Source organism: Pelmatolapia mariae, linkage group LG10_11 (assembly GCF_036321145.2).
Source record: "Pelmatolapia mariae isolate MD_Pm_ZW linkage group LG10_11, Pm_UMD_F_2, whole genome shotgun sequence".
NCBI lineage: Eukaryota > Metazoa > Chordata > Actinopteri > Cichliformes > Cichlidae > Pelmatolapia > Pelmatolapia mariae.
In genome coordinates, this window is record NC_086236.1 from 6,058,992 (window position 1) to 6,079,850 (window position 20,859).

The 20,859-nt window shown below is 42.2% G+C and overlaps 1 protein-coding gene across 3 annotated transcripts in view; it reads left to right on the forward strand.

Moving 5' to 3' along the window:
- The first annotated feature begins 202 nt into the window (after window positions 1–202).
- Window positions 203–20,859, forward strand: part of clip2 (CAP-GLY domain containing linker protein 2) — a 54,981-nt gene continuing 34,324 nt past the window's right edge. For all 3 annotated transcript variants that reach the window (XM_063485360.1, XM_063485358.1, XM_063485359.1), the window contains exons 1-3: window positions 203–724; window positions 3,437–3,656; window positions 14,475–14,974. In XM_063485360.1, coding sequence (XP_063341430.1) covers window positions 3,542–3,656; window positions 14,475–14,974 — 615 coding nt within the window. In that variant the 5' untranslated portion in view covers window positions 203–724; window positions 3,437–3,541. The remainder of the gene's footprint in view (window positions 725–3,436; window positions 3,657–14,474; window positions 14,975–20,859) is intronic.

The window sequence follows — 20,859 nt, forward strand, 5'->3', positions numbered from 1 at the left end:
GTAGTTTTCTGTGTATTATTCATGCCGAATCAAAGACGTTGCACCAACGACAGGAAACAACCCTGACTCATGCTTTGTGAGTCACCTTTTCAGACTGATAAGGACCGGCCAGCTTAAATCTTACTTATTGTAAACGGAGTACGTCACGGGGCTGAGCCAGACTGTGGTCTACACTCATCTTTCCCCCAGGAGGCTCTCCTTCCCAGCCCCTTTGTTCAGTCTAGCCGGTGGGTTGAGTCAGTCAGAAGAAGGCTGTGCTAACTCAACAAATCCAAATCACTGTGGGAACACCGACAAGAGAAAGAAGAGGCCGAAAAATACATCCACCGGAGGACGTTTTCAGTTAGAGGCGCACAGCAGAAAGAAAACGGAAAAAGTTGGTTTTGAGTGTTGCTGATGCTGCGTTTAATGCCGGGAACCGTCGGGACCTGCGTGCAAGCATTCGGCTCATTTAAGTCCGTTATCTTCGCTCCAGTATAGCCGCCTGAGCTAACACGCTGTTAGAGATGAACCGGCAGGCTACATGCTAACCCATCACCGGTATATTGCTGACAGTGTGCAGTTGTTGCCACCATCCATCCACTGATCCACGCTGACTCTCCCTTTCAGTTTCTGCTCAGCATCCATATTTGCATCCCAGGGAGTGGCAGCCACTAATCCCCTCTTTTTCCACCCGTGGCTAGGAATTCAAAGTTGGACACCCCCTGAATTTTCTCACAGGATGGTGAGTATTTTCCTGTATTTTTTACGCGCTTTTGTGCCATTTTGTGCTTTTATTTCCTCCCTGGGAGGGGACTCGGGGTGTGAAGTGAAGGACAGTCTAGACCACGTTGCCGCAGTAGCTACAACAATGGATCAAACCGGCGTTGTGTTAGATTTTGTTGAGGTGCGCATTATCAGCCCATCGCTGCCCTCCTGTTTGCACTGAAATCAAGGTGTGGATTGGGAAATGAATCTGTGCTTTAATGTGGAAGAGCTGAGGAAAAATCACAGACAGAGGCCTTTATTTGTGTCTCCACTCAGATCAAAACCATCATCCCCGGCTGGTTTGCTCTGACTGATTGATCCAAAAATGAATATCCTCTCCATTTTTTTTATTATCTGGATGAGTGTAAATAAAATGGAGAATGATTAGGCAACGCCTGGAATGTGCTCCCCGTCCCTCCTAATGCCCAGTGTCTAGTTTAAAAGCCTCAGCCAGATGTGTGTTGTTTATTGTAGGCTATAATGGCATTATAACTTCTTAATGGGCTCTGGGCCATGATTTGTAGGCCATGTTCTACTTGGGCAAAGGCCTGCATTGGTTTTCACTCTTGTTATGACTCTGCTGAAACTGCTAAGTTGATCATGGATGATTGTATGAAGCAGTGGGGCGTAGATGAGAGTAATTTACCGTGACACATGTAAATGTGTGTGGATTGCTATGCAGGTGCCAAATAGTTCAACAGATCGACAAAAACACGATGCCTGTGGAAGTTCTCTCAGTGCTGCTTCAGTGTTTGGCTCATGATTAATCATGTCTTGCTCAGTGGCACCCCAGCAGTAGTGTAGCACGAGTAGTAACAGTAGAACACATGCATTTCAGTCTCTACCTCAGTGTTTTTTCAGTTTTTTCTGTTGTTAATCAAAGAAGAATCCCACATTGCCAGTGCCAAATTGGGAAAATAAAGCATTGTTCTCTGGATAGAATCGGAGAAGCAGGCCTACCCTTCTTAAAATGCACAAAAATACATGTGCTGACTCACCAGCTAAACAAACTATATTTTAAAGAAGCTTTTTTTAATTGGAAGTTAAACTTCTAACATCTTTACTATTGCAGTTCAGGTTTCTTTGAGTGCCATGCCTCTCTCTTATGACATAATAAGGCTGACACAATACCAGATTTTCTTTACGTGATTTTATCTCAATATCTTTGTCATATTCCAAAAATGAACTCAAATAATATTTGTCTTTTTATTTGGCTAATGAATTGCACCCATAATATGAGCATAAGGAGGTGGAGAAAGTCTAAGTAATTATAAAGGTACAAAAGAATGACGACACGATACTAATAATCTTTGGAAACACTATATGGACAAAGGTATTGGGCCACACCTCTTCATCTTTGAATTCAGGTGTTTTCAGTCACAGCTGTGTAAAATAAAGTACCGTTTCACCATTTGTGGAAAAAATGGGTCAATCCAGAGAGGTATGATGTGTCAGTGGTCCGGTCCGGCTGTCAGTACAGCGTACAGTTCCTTACCATCATTTGTACTCAGAGATGCAATTAAGATCTTATTCTAAAAATTTCTGACCTAAATACTTAAGGAATGGTTCGTTGCACTCTGAGTGAAGTGAATAATTTCATTAGAGAGTAACGTCATGTGTCGCAGTCGTATTTTTTTGAATTGACATAAATAATCCACATTTACAGATGTACACTTTTGAAGTGATAAAGCAGTTTTATGATTTATAGCAAATTATTTTGTGGACCTTTTGACTATGGATTGTGGACCTCTGGGGTCACAGAATTCCCACACTGAGAACCACTGATATAAAGGAAAATGTCCTGATAAACAAAAACACCCACAAGGCCTAAAATCTGCCATCAGCTGACATCAGTGTGTCAACCTGAGAGCTGCTGTCTCCGGGCGTGTATTAATAAACGCTATCCATTTATTATTTATAACTACTACCAGTTCTTTAGATTCTTAAAAGTCATCAAATCCCAGTGTGACTCCTGAGGAGGAAGGAAGACCACATATATAGATGGAAGCTGCATAAAAGAAAATCACATTTAGGCACTAAGGCTTTTGGTAAGTTGGAGAAGCTGTTAGGTTAGATTTTCACCCTGTGTGAGCTGGGATTGGCTCCAGCCTCCCGGGGCTGTAAGTTGGATGAGCAGTTAAGATAAATGATAGATGGATTGTTAGGTTATGGCTTTGTGTGGGCACAAGTAGTCCAAACCCAGAAGTGATCTTTGCTTTTCAGATTGTTCGATTTTCAGTGGATTGTAGGGACACAAAAAGAAGAAGAAGTTAAAAAAAGGAAATTTCTGATCTCTTTCAATCCCTGTGTTTCTGCACTGAGCCAGTGTTTTGCATGCAAAATGTTAGGAAGACCTTACAGTGTGTTGGAGAGCAGTTCAACAATAACATCCACTATGACCTCAGAAATAAAGGTCAAGTAGAATTATGACCGCTTGGCCAAAAACAACAAAAATCAGTGTGCACAAAACGTAATTGTTGGTATAAAGCAGCTTCCCTGTGCTGTGTGAGGGCATTAAATTGCAGAGGTGTTCCTGATAAAGTTGTTGTCAAACCAGTTTCCATTTGTTCTGCTTCAACAATCTGGTCCATTCACTCAGGGTTGGACGTCTGATGTCACACTGTGTTTGTTTAGCTGTCGTGCTGTCAGCCATTCTTGTATTTATCCCATATATTTGTCATCCCCACAGCTAAAACATGGAGAGTGACAGCCACCACTCCCACATCTAGTGCCTGATCCAAAAGCCTTCATCGCCCAGGGAGGAGGAACTCTCAGGTCTCCCTGCTAACGTAGAATGAACATGCTCAAGTCCAGTGGACTGAAAATCCCTGGGCGCGGGGCCAAGCATTCCAGCCCAGTGGGAAGGACCTCGGCGGGTGGAACGTCCAGCCCCGTTGCCCCTAAAGACAGTAAGTCACTTCCTTCTCCTGACCCCGTGGAAAATAAGAGGAGCGTCTTTTCCCCCAGTTATTTCTTTTCATCGCCGGAAGTGGCTCAGACCATTTATTTGTGTTGCTGACTCAGAAATGCACAGCTGCATTAGATTACATCCTCATGGTTCTTTATGATAGAAAAAAACATGGAAGGAGGATTGGTTTGTGTCTCCCACTTCTTTAAAACATCTTCCAAAGTGTTCCAGGGCAAATCTTGTGTAGCCTTCAGCAGTTTGGAAAGTGATTTGTATTTATCTATCAATGAATGTTTAATTTAGGCCTAGGTAATCATGGGGAAAAAAAGCAGGCTCACAGGCATCAGGTGACCTGCATGGCAGCCATGTAGAGACCAAAGGAGAGCCGACAGCTCGCCAGCCAACACCTCAGTCGCACACTGCCAAAAACACACGGGGTGAGAAACCCTCAGTAATCCAGAGAGAAAGTAATCAGCTGTCCTTATTGATCCTTCCACAGATCCACCTGTCAAAACCTTTTGCAACTTTTACCTCTGCTGGGCATCTTGCTGACCAAAGGCCTCCCCATCAGCTTGGCTCAAACTGAAGTAAACGTCGGTAAACTTGAGCTTTTAGGGAGGGCCAAAAACACTTCAGTGTAAAGTAAAGAGGTTATATTGATCTGTAACACAAAAAAAACCCACAGCCTGTAGCAAAAATAATGACAAAAAGTAACCATGTTATCCCAAAGACCTCGTTTTTATAAGATAGCCAAGATACCCATGGATTGATCTATTAACCTGTCTCCAGGCAGCTATCTCCAGTAGTGAGCAGAACTATTTAGCCAAAAAAGTGGAGTATTTGGAGGCTACATAGTCAGATTTCCAATCAGGAGATGGTTGAGACCAAAAATGGAGCAAAAAATGGTGTAAATATTGGATTTGCACCAAAAAATGTAACCAAAAATGAATGATAGTATATTACTCAGTCTGCAGGATGTTTACATTATCATGTTTGCTCAATGCTTAACATGGTAACATGTCAGTGTTGTGTATTTATGGCTGGCTGAGTTGGCAACAAACAGCCAAAAAGAAAGGAGCTAACACAAAAGGATAACTTTAAAAGCACACTTTTGCTTTAAAACCAAAACACAGCAGCTCTTAAGAGCACGATGATCCACATTCTGGCAATATTAGGATGCAATAATGCAGCTTTATAATAATGAAGATATATAGCTGTTAGCTGCACTAACAGCTATTGTTTATGTATCAAATGTATGATAATTGTCATTCTTGTGTACAATAAAGTTCAGTTCCTGTCCAAAAAAAGTATGAAAAATGTGCTTGTGAGCCACACTGTTAGATTAGTTGACGTTTTTCTACTTAAATATGACTCGTTTTCTATAGTTTACTTCAACTGCAAATCTGCAATGACCACACAGTTGACGATTCATCTCCTGACGAAAAAAAAGGACTACTAACCTGTACGAACACTCAGAATTACAACCCTTGTTTGCTCAAAGTAATCACAGCTGTTTGCGCTCTAAAATGCAAACCACACTGTTTATCTGCCCACCTTCAGCTCACACGACTGTCACGTCTCACCAGCTTTGCACGCAGGTTTGTTCAGTTTCTGCTGAATTACAGCTCCACGCCCAGCGGTGAACAGGCCAAAAGAATTAGCCGACCCGATGGTGGGGAGGCCTTTTATGATCAGTGTGTCACAGTTCATGCTGAAAGGAGGAAAAGTTGGTCCGACACTTTTAACGTTACGTGATAACCGTTAGTTATAGCTAACAGTGTGGTTAAATGTCATTATTAGTAGCTTATTACCAAATAATGAGTTAATAAGAATAAGTTAATGAGTGTTCATTCATCTGTTATGTCACTGTTAATTTTCCTAAGCTTTCTTTTGTTTCTTTAGGCAATAAGTGCATATTAAACTGCTATTAAATACATGTCCTTAACAGAGTATCAAAATAAGCTTTAGTAAAGGCATAACAATGATATAATAGTAAGTTAAACATTGACATCGTCTTATTAAATTCATTGTATCATGTTAACAAGCATGAGGACTTGTGTGTGTGTGTTACAGGGACATTACTGTAAATCATCACTGTGGGATTTTATTCAAGTCATTTTCCTGGTTTTACTACAAGTTGCTATTTTACACCATACTCTGTGCCTCCCAGCATATCACAATAATCACTAAACTTTAAGCTCTAAGATTGCTGTGACAGCTGAATATATCCGGGTCTAATGAAACTGAAGCGTTACGAATGCCAATCCAGAGCTGTTGATGCCTGTAAGTCTGTGAGAAATCTAAACAACAGAAGCATTTCGGGAGAAAATAAACAAGTCTTTCATTTATCTGCTCGACTTTATGTTTAACCCGGGGCGGTTCTTTTTTGTTCATCTCCGTGTCAGAGCTACAGCGGCTCAGATTTTTGCCTATAATTATCCCGAACGTGTTCATTAGCAGCTCAGAAAGCGATCTCTTAGCGTTGCGCGCGGGACTGAAGCCTGTTGCCCAGGGCTCGTCAGCTGTTACCGTAGGTCGCTGCGACTTCGAAATTCCAGCCTGCGGTTTTAAACTGTTTGGTTCTGCCATATGTGAAGTCATTAGCTTGCTCACATCCTGTTTATGCACAAAATACACAAGCGTGATGGATGTGGCAGTGATTTATTTTCCCACTGCTGTACTTCAACCATGTAAACTTTAGTGTGTGAATGCTGCACTGACAGCTAACACATTTCTAATAGTCTGACTTCTGATACTAGTGCTAATTGGATTTCTGATTAATGAGAAAGCAATTCATTTGTGATAAGTGGCAGTATTTTTAGACATACCTTTGATAAGATGGCTCTTATTTGTGCCACATGGTCACTGTTCGTGTCTCCCTGTCGTGCTCCTGCGGTTTTAGTGTTGGACTTATTATTAAATTTAGGATTTGTCCATTATTTTTCTCATCATTATAATTTTGAATTCTGGTTCTTGTTTGATTTCAGTGTCATTTTACTGGTTCAGTTATTATCCCCCCCCTCCGTGTTTCTGTCTCTTCCTTCCTCTGTTATCATGTTTAGTATACGTCTTCTGGTTATTTCCTGTTTTACTTTGATGGTTGGTTTTCTCGTGGGTCTTGTCGTCACCTATCCTGATTGTCTTGTCCCTGTTCTGTCCCTAATCCCCAGTTCATCCCCCACATGTCATATCTTTGTTTCAGTCCTTCATTTTCTTTGCCTCCTTCTGCTTCTTTGGAGATGTGTAGATTTTTGCCTTTCACTGGTTTTCATCTGTGTGTGCTCTTTTTTGGATTTATTTATTTAACCTCCTAAGACCCGAACTCTTCCATGGGATGCGTTTTAAATTTCTCTTTGATATTTAGGCTGATTGGCGCCTGATGAATGTAAAAACAAAGAATTGCCAGATTTATTTATTTTTTTACCTAATTTTTGTTTCTGAGAAAAATGAGATCCACATATGAGGATATTTGTTTAAAATTTCAATAGAACAGTGGCAGTATAATGTCCTCGTGCGTGGATATCAGGCCCTTGTAGAGCAAAATGTAGTATTTTGGTCTAGACAACCCAAAATGTGATGTCCACATGTGTGGACGGCAGGTCCTAGGAGGTTAAATAAAACCAAAAAAAAAAACATTGATTTTTTTAAGAGCAAGACTAACCTTTCATGCTTAAGGTTATCCAGTGTTTTTAAATATGATAGCACTGGTCCTGGACTAGCATCCATATTGAAAGTGATGCATGTCTTAATGCAGCTTTAGCCATGACGTAGTGTGTTGCAGCACCAACACCCTGCTTATGTCTGCGATATCAGCGGTTTTGATGAAATAACTGTACTCAACACCCCGGGAATGACAGCTGTCTGGTTTTAGGTAGGCGGGTACACCCTGTGCAGGTCACCAGACTATCACAGGACCAGTCAGAGTCAAAACTAGTCAAAATACATGACGACACCAGTCAAAACCAGATAAGATTGCTCCCCCCCTCCTTTCAGCATGGTAAAATCACAAAGCTAGCTCTGTAGCTTAGCATGAAGATTGGATGAGGGGAAGATTGTCTAGTAATGAATTGCAGATTTATTTAATGTATACTATGCTAGTGTTTATGCTAAATGTGACTGTGGGAATCTATCCATCTGCAGCAGCGATCTGCAAAAATCAGCCAGAGTCCCTGAGAATAAGTCAGCCTAATACTTACAGAGCGCTTGGGTCACATAGGATCTGTTGTAGTTTTTCATATGTAAATATTTCTGCTGGTCACTTGAATGTTTCGCCAAGAAGATGATTGGTATCTTGGATTAAATTGTTCTTATTACCTAAAGGAGGCTATAAAACACATTAATGAGAAATCCCTGGGAGAATATCTGTGCCTCACCGAGGACGTGGAGGGATTAGTTTCCTGTCCCAGATAGTTTTATCACTGACCTGCCCTCATACTCCAAATCTCAACCCGCTGTTTGTTGGTTTTAGTCTGGAAGACTGCGAGAGGGGGGCCGCTGTGTCGGAAGCTGGCACAGTTTACTTTGCTAAATTTAAAGAAGGAAACTGCAGTAAAAGGAGTGAATAGAGGAAAGTATCCAAGCCTTCATCTAGAAACTTTAGATGTGGAAATAACGGAGCTGTGCCACCTCTCGCGATGCAGCATCTCCTGTGACCTTGGAAGCAACAGAAATATCTCAGCCATAGTTGTAGACTGCCTTTGTGGAGACAAGCAGCATTTTTTTTCTCTTGGTTTAATTCTCTGAAAGGCTCTGTTCAAGGTTTCCCCCTGCTTACCCATATGGAAAAGAAATAGTAAAAACTTATAAAAGACTTGCATAAGATGTGGCCTACTTCATATAGTGAATTATATAAGGCTTATATGATTTACTCACGAAAGTGGCCACTTTCTCATTACTTTCATATATTGTTTTAGTAAGTATCCAAAACATACAAGTTTCATTTATAGAATTTTTCAAGGGATCTTATATCTGTTTTCACTCTTGCATGCTTTTCATACAAGTTTCACACAAGACAGATACAAACTTTATAAGATTTATATATATCTTTTCCATATGGGTACTGCTAATCAAAATGTTAATTATACATTTTAATTGTAGAAATTATTATAATTAACATTTTATATCTTTGTTTTTCTGGATTTTTTCATTGATATTTTCTCTCCATAAAACTGGAACGACCATAAAATTCTTTATTTTAAATTTTCATTTATGAGCCGAAAATGCCAATACTGATATAGGAAAATAGCTAATTATCGGCCAATACATCAACCTCCCTGATATATTGGTCAAAGGTACAAAGGTTAGCTAATAACCTTCTCAAAATATGGAAAATACTGGGCCCAAAAGACAAACTGGTGGCAGGCAAAATGCCAAACTGTGGCTTTAAAATGTGGAAACATTAAGTAGCCTTTAGATTAACAAAAAATGTCTCTTTCAGTATCCCTTGACACTGTCCATTAGAGGGTATTTAGCCATGTGAGTCCATGTGCTGCAGCAAGCCCGAGATTCCCTGTAGTCTGTTGCATGAGGCTAAATAAAGCAAATCTGCTCATTTGTCCTTTAAGTCACGGTTATGATGTCTCCCAAAGTTCATATAAAAGCAACAAGTTGATTAAAAAGTCAGGAAACAGGCCCAGGGTCAGCCCCCTCCATCTGTCACATTATGTGCTGCTCAGCCTTACCCAGCTGCCACAGACACCGCTGAAGATGACCACACAGAGTCAACCTTGACTAACTGATTATCGTCCTTTTAAAAGAGACAAAAAAAAAGCACAAGTTAGATACTGGAGATAATGGCCACTGTGCAAAACGATCATAAAGAGGCAGAGTTAAAGAGGCCACGGAAAGCAGGGAGAGATGGGGGGATAATTGGGAGGAGGAGGGGGAGGGACGGGAGGAAGCTGTGGAGGTCTCATTGTGTGCAGCTGATGAATAGTGGGATTCAGATGGTGGTGGGAGGTGGCCAAGCACAATAGTGAAAGTAAGGGCTGTGTTTCCAGTTTTCCTTCTGCCGAGGATCCTTTTACCCTCACTGTGCTGTTGCCCCAGCAACCCAAATCATGGGTTAGCTCAGGTTTTAAACACCACCTTGGGTTTGCTGGCTTAGATCACATGTTGCATTGTTTGGATCTGTGTATCCTGTGATTATTACAGTATGATTAGTCACGCTTTTCTTTAAGAAGTGGGGGTTTTCATGCCCTCGCAAAGTTGCCCATCCACGTAGAAGCTTGTAATGTAGATATATGCTAGCCATTTTTTATGGTATGTGTAGGAAGAAACAGCAGGAGAGCAGCGTCATAAAGGTTTACACTCCATTACGTAATGTTACGCTAACAAGGTTCAGTTTATTTTTAACTGCAACGTGTCCCGTGTAGTACTTGGCTTGATCACAGGTCTTTAACGTTTGCACAAAATGAAAATGAAAAATGAAATTAGTGACTTTTTAAAATCTGTAATAGTCGGCATTGATGTCTGCATAAAAGAAATCCAGGCTATAGATGCTGGATTTTTCAAGATTCAAAATTCAAGATTCGCTATTCGTCACATGCATAGTTATACAAGTATAACACGCAGTGAAATGTAACCTGACATGCTCCTCGACTTGTGCAAAAGGGGGAGAGAAGAAGAACATTATATATTATATACATTAGGTGAATGTGCAGTAGCAGCATTGTATGCAGCAAGCAGGTGAATTTTGTACTTTTTAAAAATGTCTTAACCTCCATGAATATTAACCTTACTTTTTTCAGTCCAGTGAGGTCATGTGATTGTTAAAGACAGATGACTTTTCAAGACTGATCTTATGGAAGTTTGTTTCCACCACTGAATAAAATAAAAACTGCCATTTATGAGTCAAAATTTCGACTTACTAACTTTCAGAAAATAACTCAGAATTGAGACATGAAATTCCAACCAAATTTTGAGCTACTAAATTCAAAATTTGAGATAATAACCTAAAAAAAATCTTTTTGTTAGTTTTTTAATGGGAGAAACAAGTTTCCATATGATCTGGATTGGGTCAGGAATTTTAGAAGAACTTTTATCCATCCATCTATTTTCTTCCTCTTATCGAGTTGGGGTGTTGCTGCGGGAGGCAGGGAACACCCTAGACCCTCCCAAATTATGGAATTCGTTGCCTTTGCACCTCTTTCATTTTAAAGACCCACCTCTTCTGCTTTTCTTTGACCCAGTTTGATACGTTGATTTTATTTTTTGCTTTTATCCTTTTACTCATGATTATTTGTGTTTTTGTTCTGCATTGTTTTATTTTATGTTGTCATTTTTATGTATTTGATATTAATTTTACTTTATTCTGATATATTTTTATTTTATGATCAGCACGTTGTTCGGTGCTTATTGTTTTTAAAGGTCTTTATAAATAAAGTTGGCTTGAGAGATTGACATCGTCACAGGGATAACAGAGAGACAGATAACCATTCACTCTCACAGTCATACTTATGGTCAATTCGGAACCACTGAGATAACCTAACACATGCATGACTTTAGACTGTGGGATAAAGCTGGAGTACCCTGAGATAACCCACACGAGCACGGATAGCGTGCACAGAAACTGTTGCCTCAGAATTTCTGTGAGGTAACAGTGCCAACCACAGCATCACCGTGCTGTCCCCATTCTGTCTCATACCTTCCAAAAAACATATCCAGTTAAAACAGGACGTCATCGTGAAGTTCTCACAAAAATGTCACATACTAATTTGGATCCAGATATCCTTTTGGATCATGTCACGCACGCTGAGGAGGGAATTTTCTGCCTCGCAGAGGTACACAGTCTCAGACAGCCCACAAGTTCATGAAAATGCAATAAAGACTCACTGGAATAATCCTTTGCTGTGAGATGAAAGGTTCAATTTATTATTGAAACCTTTTTAAGAAATTGAAAATCAGAGTGAGTGTCGTGAATCACAGAGTTGAGGAACAAAATTCAGAAACGTAGCGCCGTCCAAATAAACCAAAAGCAAACCTTAATGTTGGCTGGTGAAAATAACAAGAACCATAAACACAAGCCAGAACATTGTGCAAGCACACAGGCTCTGCAACAAAGGACAGAGGAAGAGCGGGGCTTAAAAAAAACACACAGGTCATTAGAGGAAGTGGACACAGGAGGGTAATGGGGGGGGGGCAAAGGAAAAGAGAGGGAAATACAAGCTGTAACTGAACCAAAGGATTAAGGGCCACATTATTAAGGATTAATAATATGAAAATGTAAACAATAAATAAACTAAAAGCCAAGTGGAAAATAATTATTAATGTTATACAATGTCCATAAGTTCTGAACTCATGGTCCAAAAATGACACAGTAGTTTATTTCTTGGGTTGTGTGAGAGGGCAGGATCATTCGTCCTTATGCTTCATGGAAGTACCAGATCTATAGAGCTGATAGTGCTGTGGTATTTCAGCTACACTGTCCATGTGTTTGGCTGTAATGTCCTATTAAGGGTACATTTGTCTACTTTTACCTTTACTTCCTATGTAACCAAGGTACTTCTGAAAATGATGTCCAGGAAATCAGAAAAGTTTAGAAAAAAATCTGAATCCAAAACATACAAGCTTTTAGGTCAGGTCACTCAGGAAACTTGCAGGACTGCAGTCTATTTCACGGTGACTAGCATTGATTAGCACTGAACAGCTGTTAATGTTCTTCGTGTAATATGTTATATACAATACTGTATAAAAGTCTTGAGCTGCCACCTCTGTATGCTTCAAAGGAGCCAAAGTTGTTGTAATTATTTTAAGCGGTCTCCAGGCTTCCTGACGGTCTTTCGAAGTTTTCTCTAGACGTTAGCTGCTTTTTCACTCATTTTCAGTTCACTCCTTTTACCTGACCATTTTCAGATGGATTTTTTTTGTTTTTTAAGCTATAGGACACTTACCTGTGAATCAATAAGCATAAAAAGTCAATGAGCTAAAGGGATGAACTAGTGTTGTGTCTACACATAACAGACAGCTTAGCAGAGAACCCATTTTAAATGGTAACTTTGGGCTGTTTGTTACTGGCAGCCTGTTCCACAAGCACACAATTGTTTGCATTTCTTTAATTAAAGATAAGAAAATTGCTAAAGATAACAAAGTTTGACAGAGATAAAAAAAAAAAAAAAGTTTTAAGTGCCTCCTTGAAACTTTGAGGACTCTGGACAGTGATAATGATCCCAACACACTGTAAAGCATACATAAATAGAAAGAGCAGACAGTTGAACACTATCAGTCATGAACCGGCTTTGCCAGAGCCCGGACGTCAACATTATTGAAGCAGACAACATCCAAAGAAGAACTTTGAATGTTCTTCGGGAAGCCTGGAGAACTGTTCCTGAGACTACTTAAAGAAGTTACAGGAAAGCTTGCCTGAGAGAGTTCACGTTGTGTTGAACAATAAAGGTGGTGATACAACATCTTGACATTCAAGCTAGCTAGAATCTTATTTTATTTGGAATAAGGAGGCCTGACTGCAAGTGTTTCTCAACTATCTTCGCTGTTCTGGATGTGCTGGACTTCACAGTTCAAATGGGATAAAACACTATACCAGGAGTGTCCAACTCCAGTCCTCGAGAGCTACTGTCCTGCAGCTTTTAGATGCATCCCTACTCTAACACAGCTGAATCAAATGAATGGCTTGTTACTGGGCCTTTGCTAAACTTGATTGCATGCTGAAGAGGTAATCCAACCATTTGATTCAGCTGTGTTGGAGTAGGGATGCATCTAAAAGCTGCAGGACAGTAGCTCTCGAGGACTGGAGTTGGACATCCCAGGACCATACAATCAGAAATGTGGGTCAAACACAGACTGAGTGATGGCTGATGCTGATGCTAAATGTCAGTTTACCCTGGGCCACATCCATTTTGACACATAATTGATTAATGACCATCGTCTGGTCAATACTTTCACTTCAGCTGGTATATTTGTGTGAAATGGTAAATGGTGCTAGATGCCTCGAAGCCTAAACTTTGTCCACAGTCAGAGAAAAAAGTAACTTTTTGAAAGGCATCCATCTTCAAGATGACCACTTCTTGACACTGAACAAAATTATCAGTCAGTCATCAGTTTTCCCCAGAACAGCAATTTACCAGAAGCAGCACATTCCTAAAAGCTTCTAAACTCTATAATCAAGTTAAATCCCCTTTGAAGTTGTACCCATTTTCATTTGCGGCTCACATAGCAGCATATGGAAGCAATTGGGGCATAACATGCATAGAGCACAGCCACTGGAGCCCACAAAGCCCCGGGCCCGCTCTCAGGGTGTCGGGGAGACCGTCCTGGCACCAACCACTCCTGCACACAGACATAGATAAACACGCTTTTACCGGCAGCGCGGTGCACCAGACCGCGTGCCAATGGTGCCCCTCCCGGTTTACAGGCTGTGCGGATAAGAACAGACATCCAGCTCTTCTATGTGTCAAATAGGCGATATCACAGGGCTGATGGCAGGGTTAATCACCAGCACATCACAGATACCGTCTCTCTGACCCACTTTTCAGAAGGAGTTAGACTATCGCCTAATCTTGCACAAACTGCTCTGTTGTGCTAGATGCTGCCACACAAGCTTTTTTTTTCTGCTGGCATGGCACGGTCAAACAGGATGAATAGTGTGAAGGCGATTCTTCTGGACTGTGAATGAGGATGGCCTCACAATGTACACAGTGTTCGCAACTTAAATCAGAGAGGAGTGTAATGACTGTAAGAAGAAATGACACAGTTTCCATGCACCTTTTAATTTTAATGCATTTAACACATTCTGCTTTTGTTATATGAACCCTTGTGCTGCTCTGCAACATGGCAGATGACTGTGTTTCTGTGTTTTTTCCAGGTGCTGCGCTGAAGCCCACCACTCCAACTAAAATCTCGGAAGAGGGCGACGATGTTTTGGGGGATTACACCGTTGGCGAACAGGTTTGGGTCAACGGTGTGAAACCAGGAGTTATCGCCTACCTAGGGGAGACCCAGTTTGCTCCAGGACAGTGGGCAGGCGTCATACTGAATGACCTAGTTGGCAAAAACGATGGTTCAGTGGGTGGCGTGCGCTACTTTGAGTGCCAGCCCCTCCAGGGCATCTTTACGCGACCCTCAAAGCTCACCCGACAGCCAGTCGGAGAGGGGAGCGACAGCCACTCCACCGACTCAACCCAGAATCAGACTCAGCAGGGTGGCGGCGGCGCCCCCGCCGGCCAGCGGGTGGTGGTACCGCTCAGAGAGGGCCTGCTCAACAGCGCCGTGAAAACGGGAAATGAGTCTGGGTCCAACATGTCTGACAGTGGTTCAGTTAAAAAAGCAGGAGATAAGGATCTTCGAGTTGGAGATCGAGTTTTGGTGAGTAGCCCACATGTAACACTACCATTATAGCATGCAGATCATAGGGGTCAAACATAAGACCCAGGGCCCAGAATAGGCCCAACAAAGACTAGTCCGAGCCCACCAGAAAACTGGAAAACACAAAAGAAGAACTTTTAACTATTTTAACAAGTTTTAAAGCTTTATTTTAATCTTTATTCGGTAATTTACATTTTAATTCTTCCAATTAAAGCCAAAGAGACATGCAATTTCTGTCATTTACTGTAGAAGCATTTCATTATCAGGCAGAAAATGAAATGTGCAGTTGAATTTGCACCTATTCTTTTATCAAGGTGCTTAAGGATGTTTAAATGTGTAATCAAACTTCTTTAGACCGACAGAAAGGCGAGTGTCACTGGTGTGGCCCACAATGTAAAATGAGTTTAAGATCCCTGATGTACATGATGGTTTGCAAAGCTCTGTTTTCGCCACCATTGCACAAACATGTCAGCTGCTTTACAAGCCACAGACAGAACATGTAACCATGTTCCCATTTGCCGTGTCTTTAACAAATGCGAAGATAAATAATTTCCCTTCTCTTTTAAATTTGGACGGTTTTAACTTGATTATCTGTAAACATTTGAAATTAACACAATTCTCAGTAGTAACTGAGCAATGACTTCCTAATTAGTATTTCATGCAGGCCTCAGTAAAACTGGATTGATGCAGTGTAATGTGAGACATTGACTGATTCACTGGGGAAGTTCAGTTTTTCCTTATTTGGTCTTAGTGGATTTAACCTTCACCCAACCTCTCTTGCATCTTTTTCCTTTTCCATCATCCTTTTCCATTCTCATCAGCACCAAAGCTGGTGAGAATGTCACTAAACCTCAACAGGAAGAATATGTTTATCTGCTTCTTGCATTTTCTTCCCACTGGCTCCTGTTAGTCTATACACCGCCTACTGTATGGGATTATCGGGTCACGTGGATTTCCATTAAGTGATGGACACAGGGGATAGCTACATCAGATCCTGCACCGTTAGAAACGGGGAGCCCGAAAGCCTTCCTCCTGGTCAATATTGTAAATCACTCCGGATTACTTTCAGCACTTAAGAGAGGAGATACCACTGCTGACACATTGATCTGTGAATCCATCATTTTCCTAAGCCTCTCCTGTGTAATCCATCTCACTCGGATCCATCTCGGATGTGCTGCCATGCAGTTCTGTCACATTTGGAAGTACAACACCGCCTCCAAAATTTTGTGAAATGAGCAAAAACTATGAAACTCAGATTACACACTGTGGACAAAAAGGAAAGTCTATTTTTCTCCATTAGGTATTGAGTTATGTGATAGTAGCAGCCGACACTCTGGGGGCGTCTTTGCCAGAGAGCAGGGCGAGGCCCTGACAGAACGCTAGAGTAATACTGAACTAAGGGCAGACTTTGCTGATGTGTGTTTGAAAGTTTGCCTCAAAAGAATGTCACCCAGAATTTTTAATATATATATATAAAAAGATGAATTAAAGAAGTGTTTCCCAAAAGAGGGGACAGCCTCAGACCCTTGGCACCTTCGAAATCCGAGCACCCATGGGAAGTTCAGAACTGCCTCTCCTTTGTTAGCTTTAGTATTTAACCAGAGGCTGTCCCCAGAGGCCATCTCTGCTACTGGAGAGATCAGCAGAAGTTAAATGAGCCTTTTCTTCCAGTGGAACTGCATGTGATGTGGCTGCTGTTTATTTGAATAACTCCAAAGCCACTCAAAGGCATGCTGGTCACTGAACTTCTTCCTGTTGCACAATCGCAAAACCACTATGGTATTAGTAACTGGGCGTATATGGCTTCTTATTACTATGGTTTTGAGATTTTAGTGGATTATAGTCCATCGGTGTATACGCATTCACTCTTGACTCTTTATCTCTTTAAAGCCTACTAGGCGTAACTCTTAAAGCTGTTTTCTGAACTGAGCGGATTCTGTCATAGCTACCTTGGAAAAACCTAGAAACTTTTCTAATGGTTGTTAAGACTCATCATTAAAGGTACAGGGCAGGTCGTCAGATGTCAACCTTAAAAGAGGGTAAAAAGTTTAAACCTTCATTCAAAACAGAAAAAAAATCATTCAGCGTTAGCTCCACCGATTGTTTAGCTGCTGTCTTTAGCTTATATTCCAGGCTTGGTCATAGACTGTAAATAAAAGATGGATGTTGGCACTGTGGATCTACACACTGGTTTTGAATCAGGTGTTCTGAAGCCTTCATGTTAGTACTTTGGCCTTTGCCATGTTGCTTTTTTGGATCTAGAAGTGACCACATTTTTGCCATATGGTTGGTGCTAGAATATCAGGAAAGGTTAGCAAGCTTGGTTAGCTAGCTAAATTCATAAACTGTGTGTTCTAAGGAGCTTGGAAAGAAAAGCGTCTGGACTTCTTAAAGTTGCTTGAAGACGTTTCACCTCTCATCCGAGAAGCTTCTTCAGTTCTAAGGTCAAATGGCCGAGAGTCCCAGATTTAAACCCAGTGGGAGTATCCCCCCAAAGAGGGACAAAGGACCCCCTGGTGATCCTCTAATCACATGAGCCAAGGTGTGAAAGCGGGTGTGGGACCTAATCAGCCAGGGTTTCGGGTGAGCTCATTGTTAAACCTGGCCCCACCCTATCATGTGAATTCCTGAGGTCAGATGGCCCAGAATGTGAGTGGGCGTTAAGGCGTCTGGGAAGGGATCTCAAAACTGGATTATAGATGGCAGACAATTGGTGTCGTAAACCACCGCCTCTGTTCAAAGATGGTCGCTCACAGTGGACATAGATGGCCTCTTTCACTCCTCTTTCAAACCATCTGTCCTCTCTGTCCAAAATGTGAACATTGGCATCCTCGAAAGAGTGACCTTTATCCTTAAGATGCAGATGGACTGCTGAGTCTTGTCCTGTGGAGGTGGCTCTTCTATGTTGTGCCATGCGCTTGTGAAGTGGCTGTTTGGTCTCTCCAATGTAGAGGTCTGGGCATTCCTCGCTGCACTGTACAGCATACACCACGTTGTTAAGTCTGTGTTTTGGAGTTTTGTCTTTCGGGTGAACCAGTTTCTGTCTGAGTGTGCTGCTGGGTCTGAAGTACACTGGGATGTCGTGCTTGGAGAAAACTCTCCTGAGTTTCTCTGATACACCGGCTACATAGGGGATGACAACGTTGTTGCGTCTGTCTTTCTTATCCTCCCTCGCTGGTGTCTGATGTTCTTTTCTGTGCATCTTTGCTGACTTCATGAACGCCCAGTTGGGATAACCGCATGTTTTGAGTGCTTCCTTTACATGTGTGTGTTCCTTCTTTTTTCCTTCAGGCTTAGAGGGAACATGTTCTGCCCGGTGGTGTAGGGTCCTGATTACTCCAAGTTTGTGTTCCAGAGGGTGATGGGAGTCAAAGAGGAGGTACTGGTCCGTGTGTGTGGGCTTCCGGTAAACTTCAATGTTGAGGTTGCCGTTTTCTTCAATGTGCACAGCGCAGTCCAGGAAGGGCAAGCAGTTGTCCTTTGTGTCTTCCCTGGTGAACTTGATGTTTTTATCCACGGCGTTAATGTGCGCAGTGAAGGATTCCACTTCTTGTGTTTTGATTTTGACCCAGGTGTCGTCTACATATCTGTACCAGTGGCTGGGTACTCTCCCTTTAAAAGAGCCAAGAGCCTTCCTTTCCACTTCCTCCATGTAAAGGTTGGCTACAATAGGTGACACGGGGGAGCCCATGGCACAGCCATGTTTTTGTCTGTAGAAACCCTCGTTGTACTTGAAATATGTAGTGGTGAGGCAGAGGTCTAACAGTGTGCAGATCTGATCGGGTGTGAAGTTGGTCCTGTCCTCCAAGGAGTTGTCTTCTTGTAATCGTTTTCTGACAGTCTCCACTGCCTCCGTGGTGGGTATGCAAGTGAAGAGAGAGACTACATCAAAGGACACCATGGTTTCATCTGGATCCAGGGTAAGTTTCTCGACCTTGTCGGTGAAGTCGGTGGAGTTCTTGATGTGGTGTGGGGTGTTCCCCACCAGAGGTGCAAGGATGGTAGCAAGGTGTTTTGCAATATTATAAGTGGCTGAGTTTATGCTACTGACTATGGGTCTGAGAGGGACACCTTCCTTGTGGATCTTAGGAAGTCCATAAATGCAGGGTATGGCATCCCCTGGATAAAGGCGGTGATATGTAATGCGGTCAATGATTTTGTCCCTTTCAAGGTCTTGAAGGCAAGCTATAACTTTCTTTTTGTAGCTGCTTGTGGGGTCTCGCTTTAAGGCTTCGTAGGTGTTGTTGTCACTGAGGAGAGTAGTGATCTTTGTGTGGTAATCCGTTGTGTTTAGGACTACGGTGCACCTTCCCTTATCCGCTGGTAATATAGTGATGTTGTGGTCTTTGCTCAGGGAAGCGACGGCCTTCTTTTCTTGTAATGTGAGGTTAGACGGAGGGACTTTCGCACTGGAGAGGGTGGCTGAGACTTTCATCCTGATTTGCTCTGCTTCTGTCTGTGATAATTTGTTGATCCGTATGGCAGTTTCTGTGGCTGTGATGAGGTCCACTATGGGCAACTGTTGCGGAGCAATGGCAAAATTGAGTCCTTTGGCTAATACGTTCTTTTCAGGTTCAGTGAGCTTCCGGTCTGAAAAGTTCTTCACCCATTTTTCCTGACTGTCCTCAGGTGTATGTTCTTCTCTGAGTTGTGTAGATTCAGACTGAGGAGTGAGTGTTTTTGAAAGCAAGGTGTGGAATTTCCTGCATTGTCTTTCTTTTCCTTTAGAGTGTTGGGCCCGCTGAGCCTTGTCCACAAACTTGTAAACCTCTTCTAGGATTGGAGAGGGTAGAAGGGTTTCCAGTTCCTGCAGAGTCTGGCTGATCTTGATCTGGAGGGCATCTATAGTGTCATCCCCTATGTAGCCGGTGTATCAGAGAAACTCAGGAGAGTTTTCTCCAAGCACGACATCCCAGTGTACTTCAGACCCAGCAGCACACTCAGACAGAAACTGGTTCACCCGAAAGACAAAACTCCAAAACACAGACTTAACAACGTGGTGTATGCTGTACAGTGCAGCGAGGAATGCCCAGACCTCTACATTGGAGAGACCAAACAGCCACTTCACAAGCGCATGGCACAACATAGAAGAGCCACCTCCACGGGACAAGACTCAGCAGTCCATCTGCATCTTAAGGATAAAGGTCACTCTTTCGAGGATGCCAATGTTCACATTTTGGACAGAGAGGACAGATGGTTTGAAAGAGGAGTGAAAGAGGCCATCTATGTCCACTGTGAGCGACCATCTTTGAACAGAGGCGGTGGTTTACGACACCAATTGTCTGCCATCTATAATCCAGTTTTGAGATCCCTTCCCAGACGCCTTAACGCCCACTCACATCCTGGGCCATCTGACCTCAGGAATTCACATGATAGGGTGGGGCCAGGTTTAACAATGAGCTCACCCGAAACCCTGGCTGATTAGGTCCCACACCCGCTTTCACACCTTGGCTCATGTGATTAGAGGATCACCAGGGGGTCCTTTGTCCCTCTTTGGGGGGATACTCCCACTGGGTTTAAATCTGGGACTCTCGGCCATTTGACCTTAGAACTGAAGAAGCTTCTCGGATGAGAGGTGAAACGTCTTCAAGCAACTTTAAGAAGTCCAGACGCTTTTCTTTCCAAGCTCCTTAGACTACGATGACCTGGATGACTGAGAACCTTCACAGACATAAACTGTGTGTGTACACACACACACACACATGTGTGTATTTATATCCTTGTGGGGACATCTCATTGACACAATGCTTTCCCTAGCCCCTTACCCTAACCCTAACCATCAAAAATGAATGCCTAACCCTGACCCTTACCCTAAACCTAACCATAACCTAATTGTAACCCTGACACTAAAACCACATTTTGAGGCTCAAAAATGCCTTCAAACT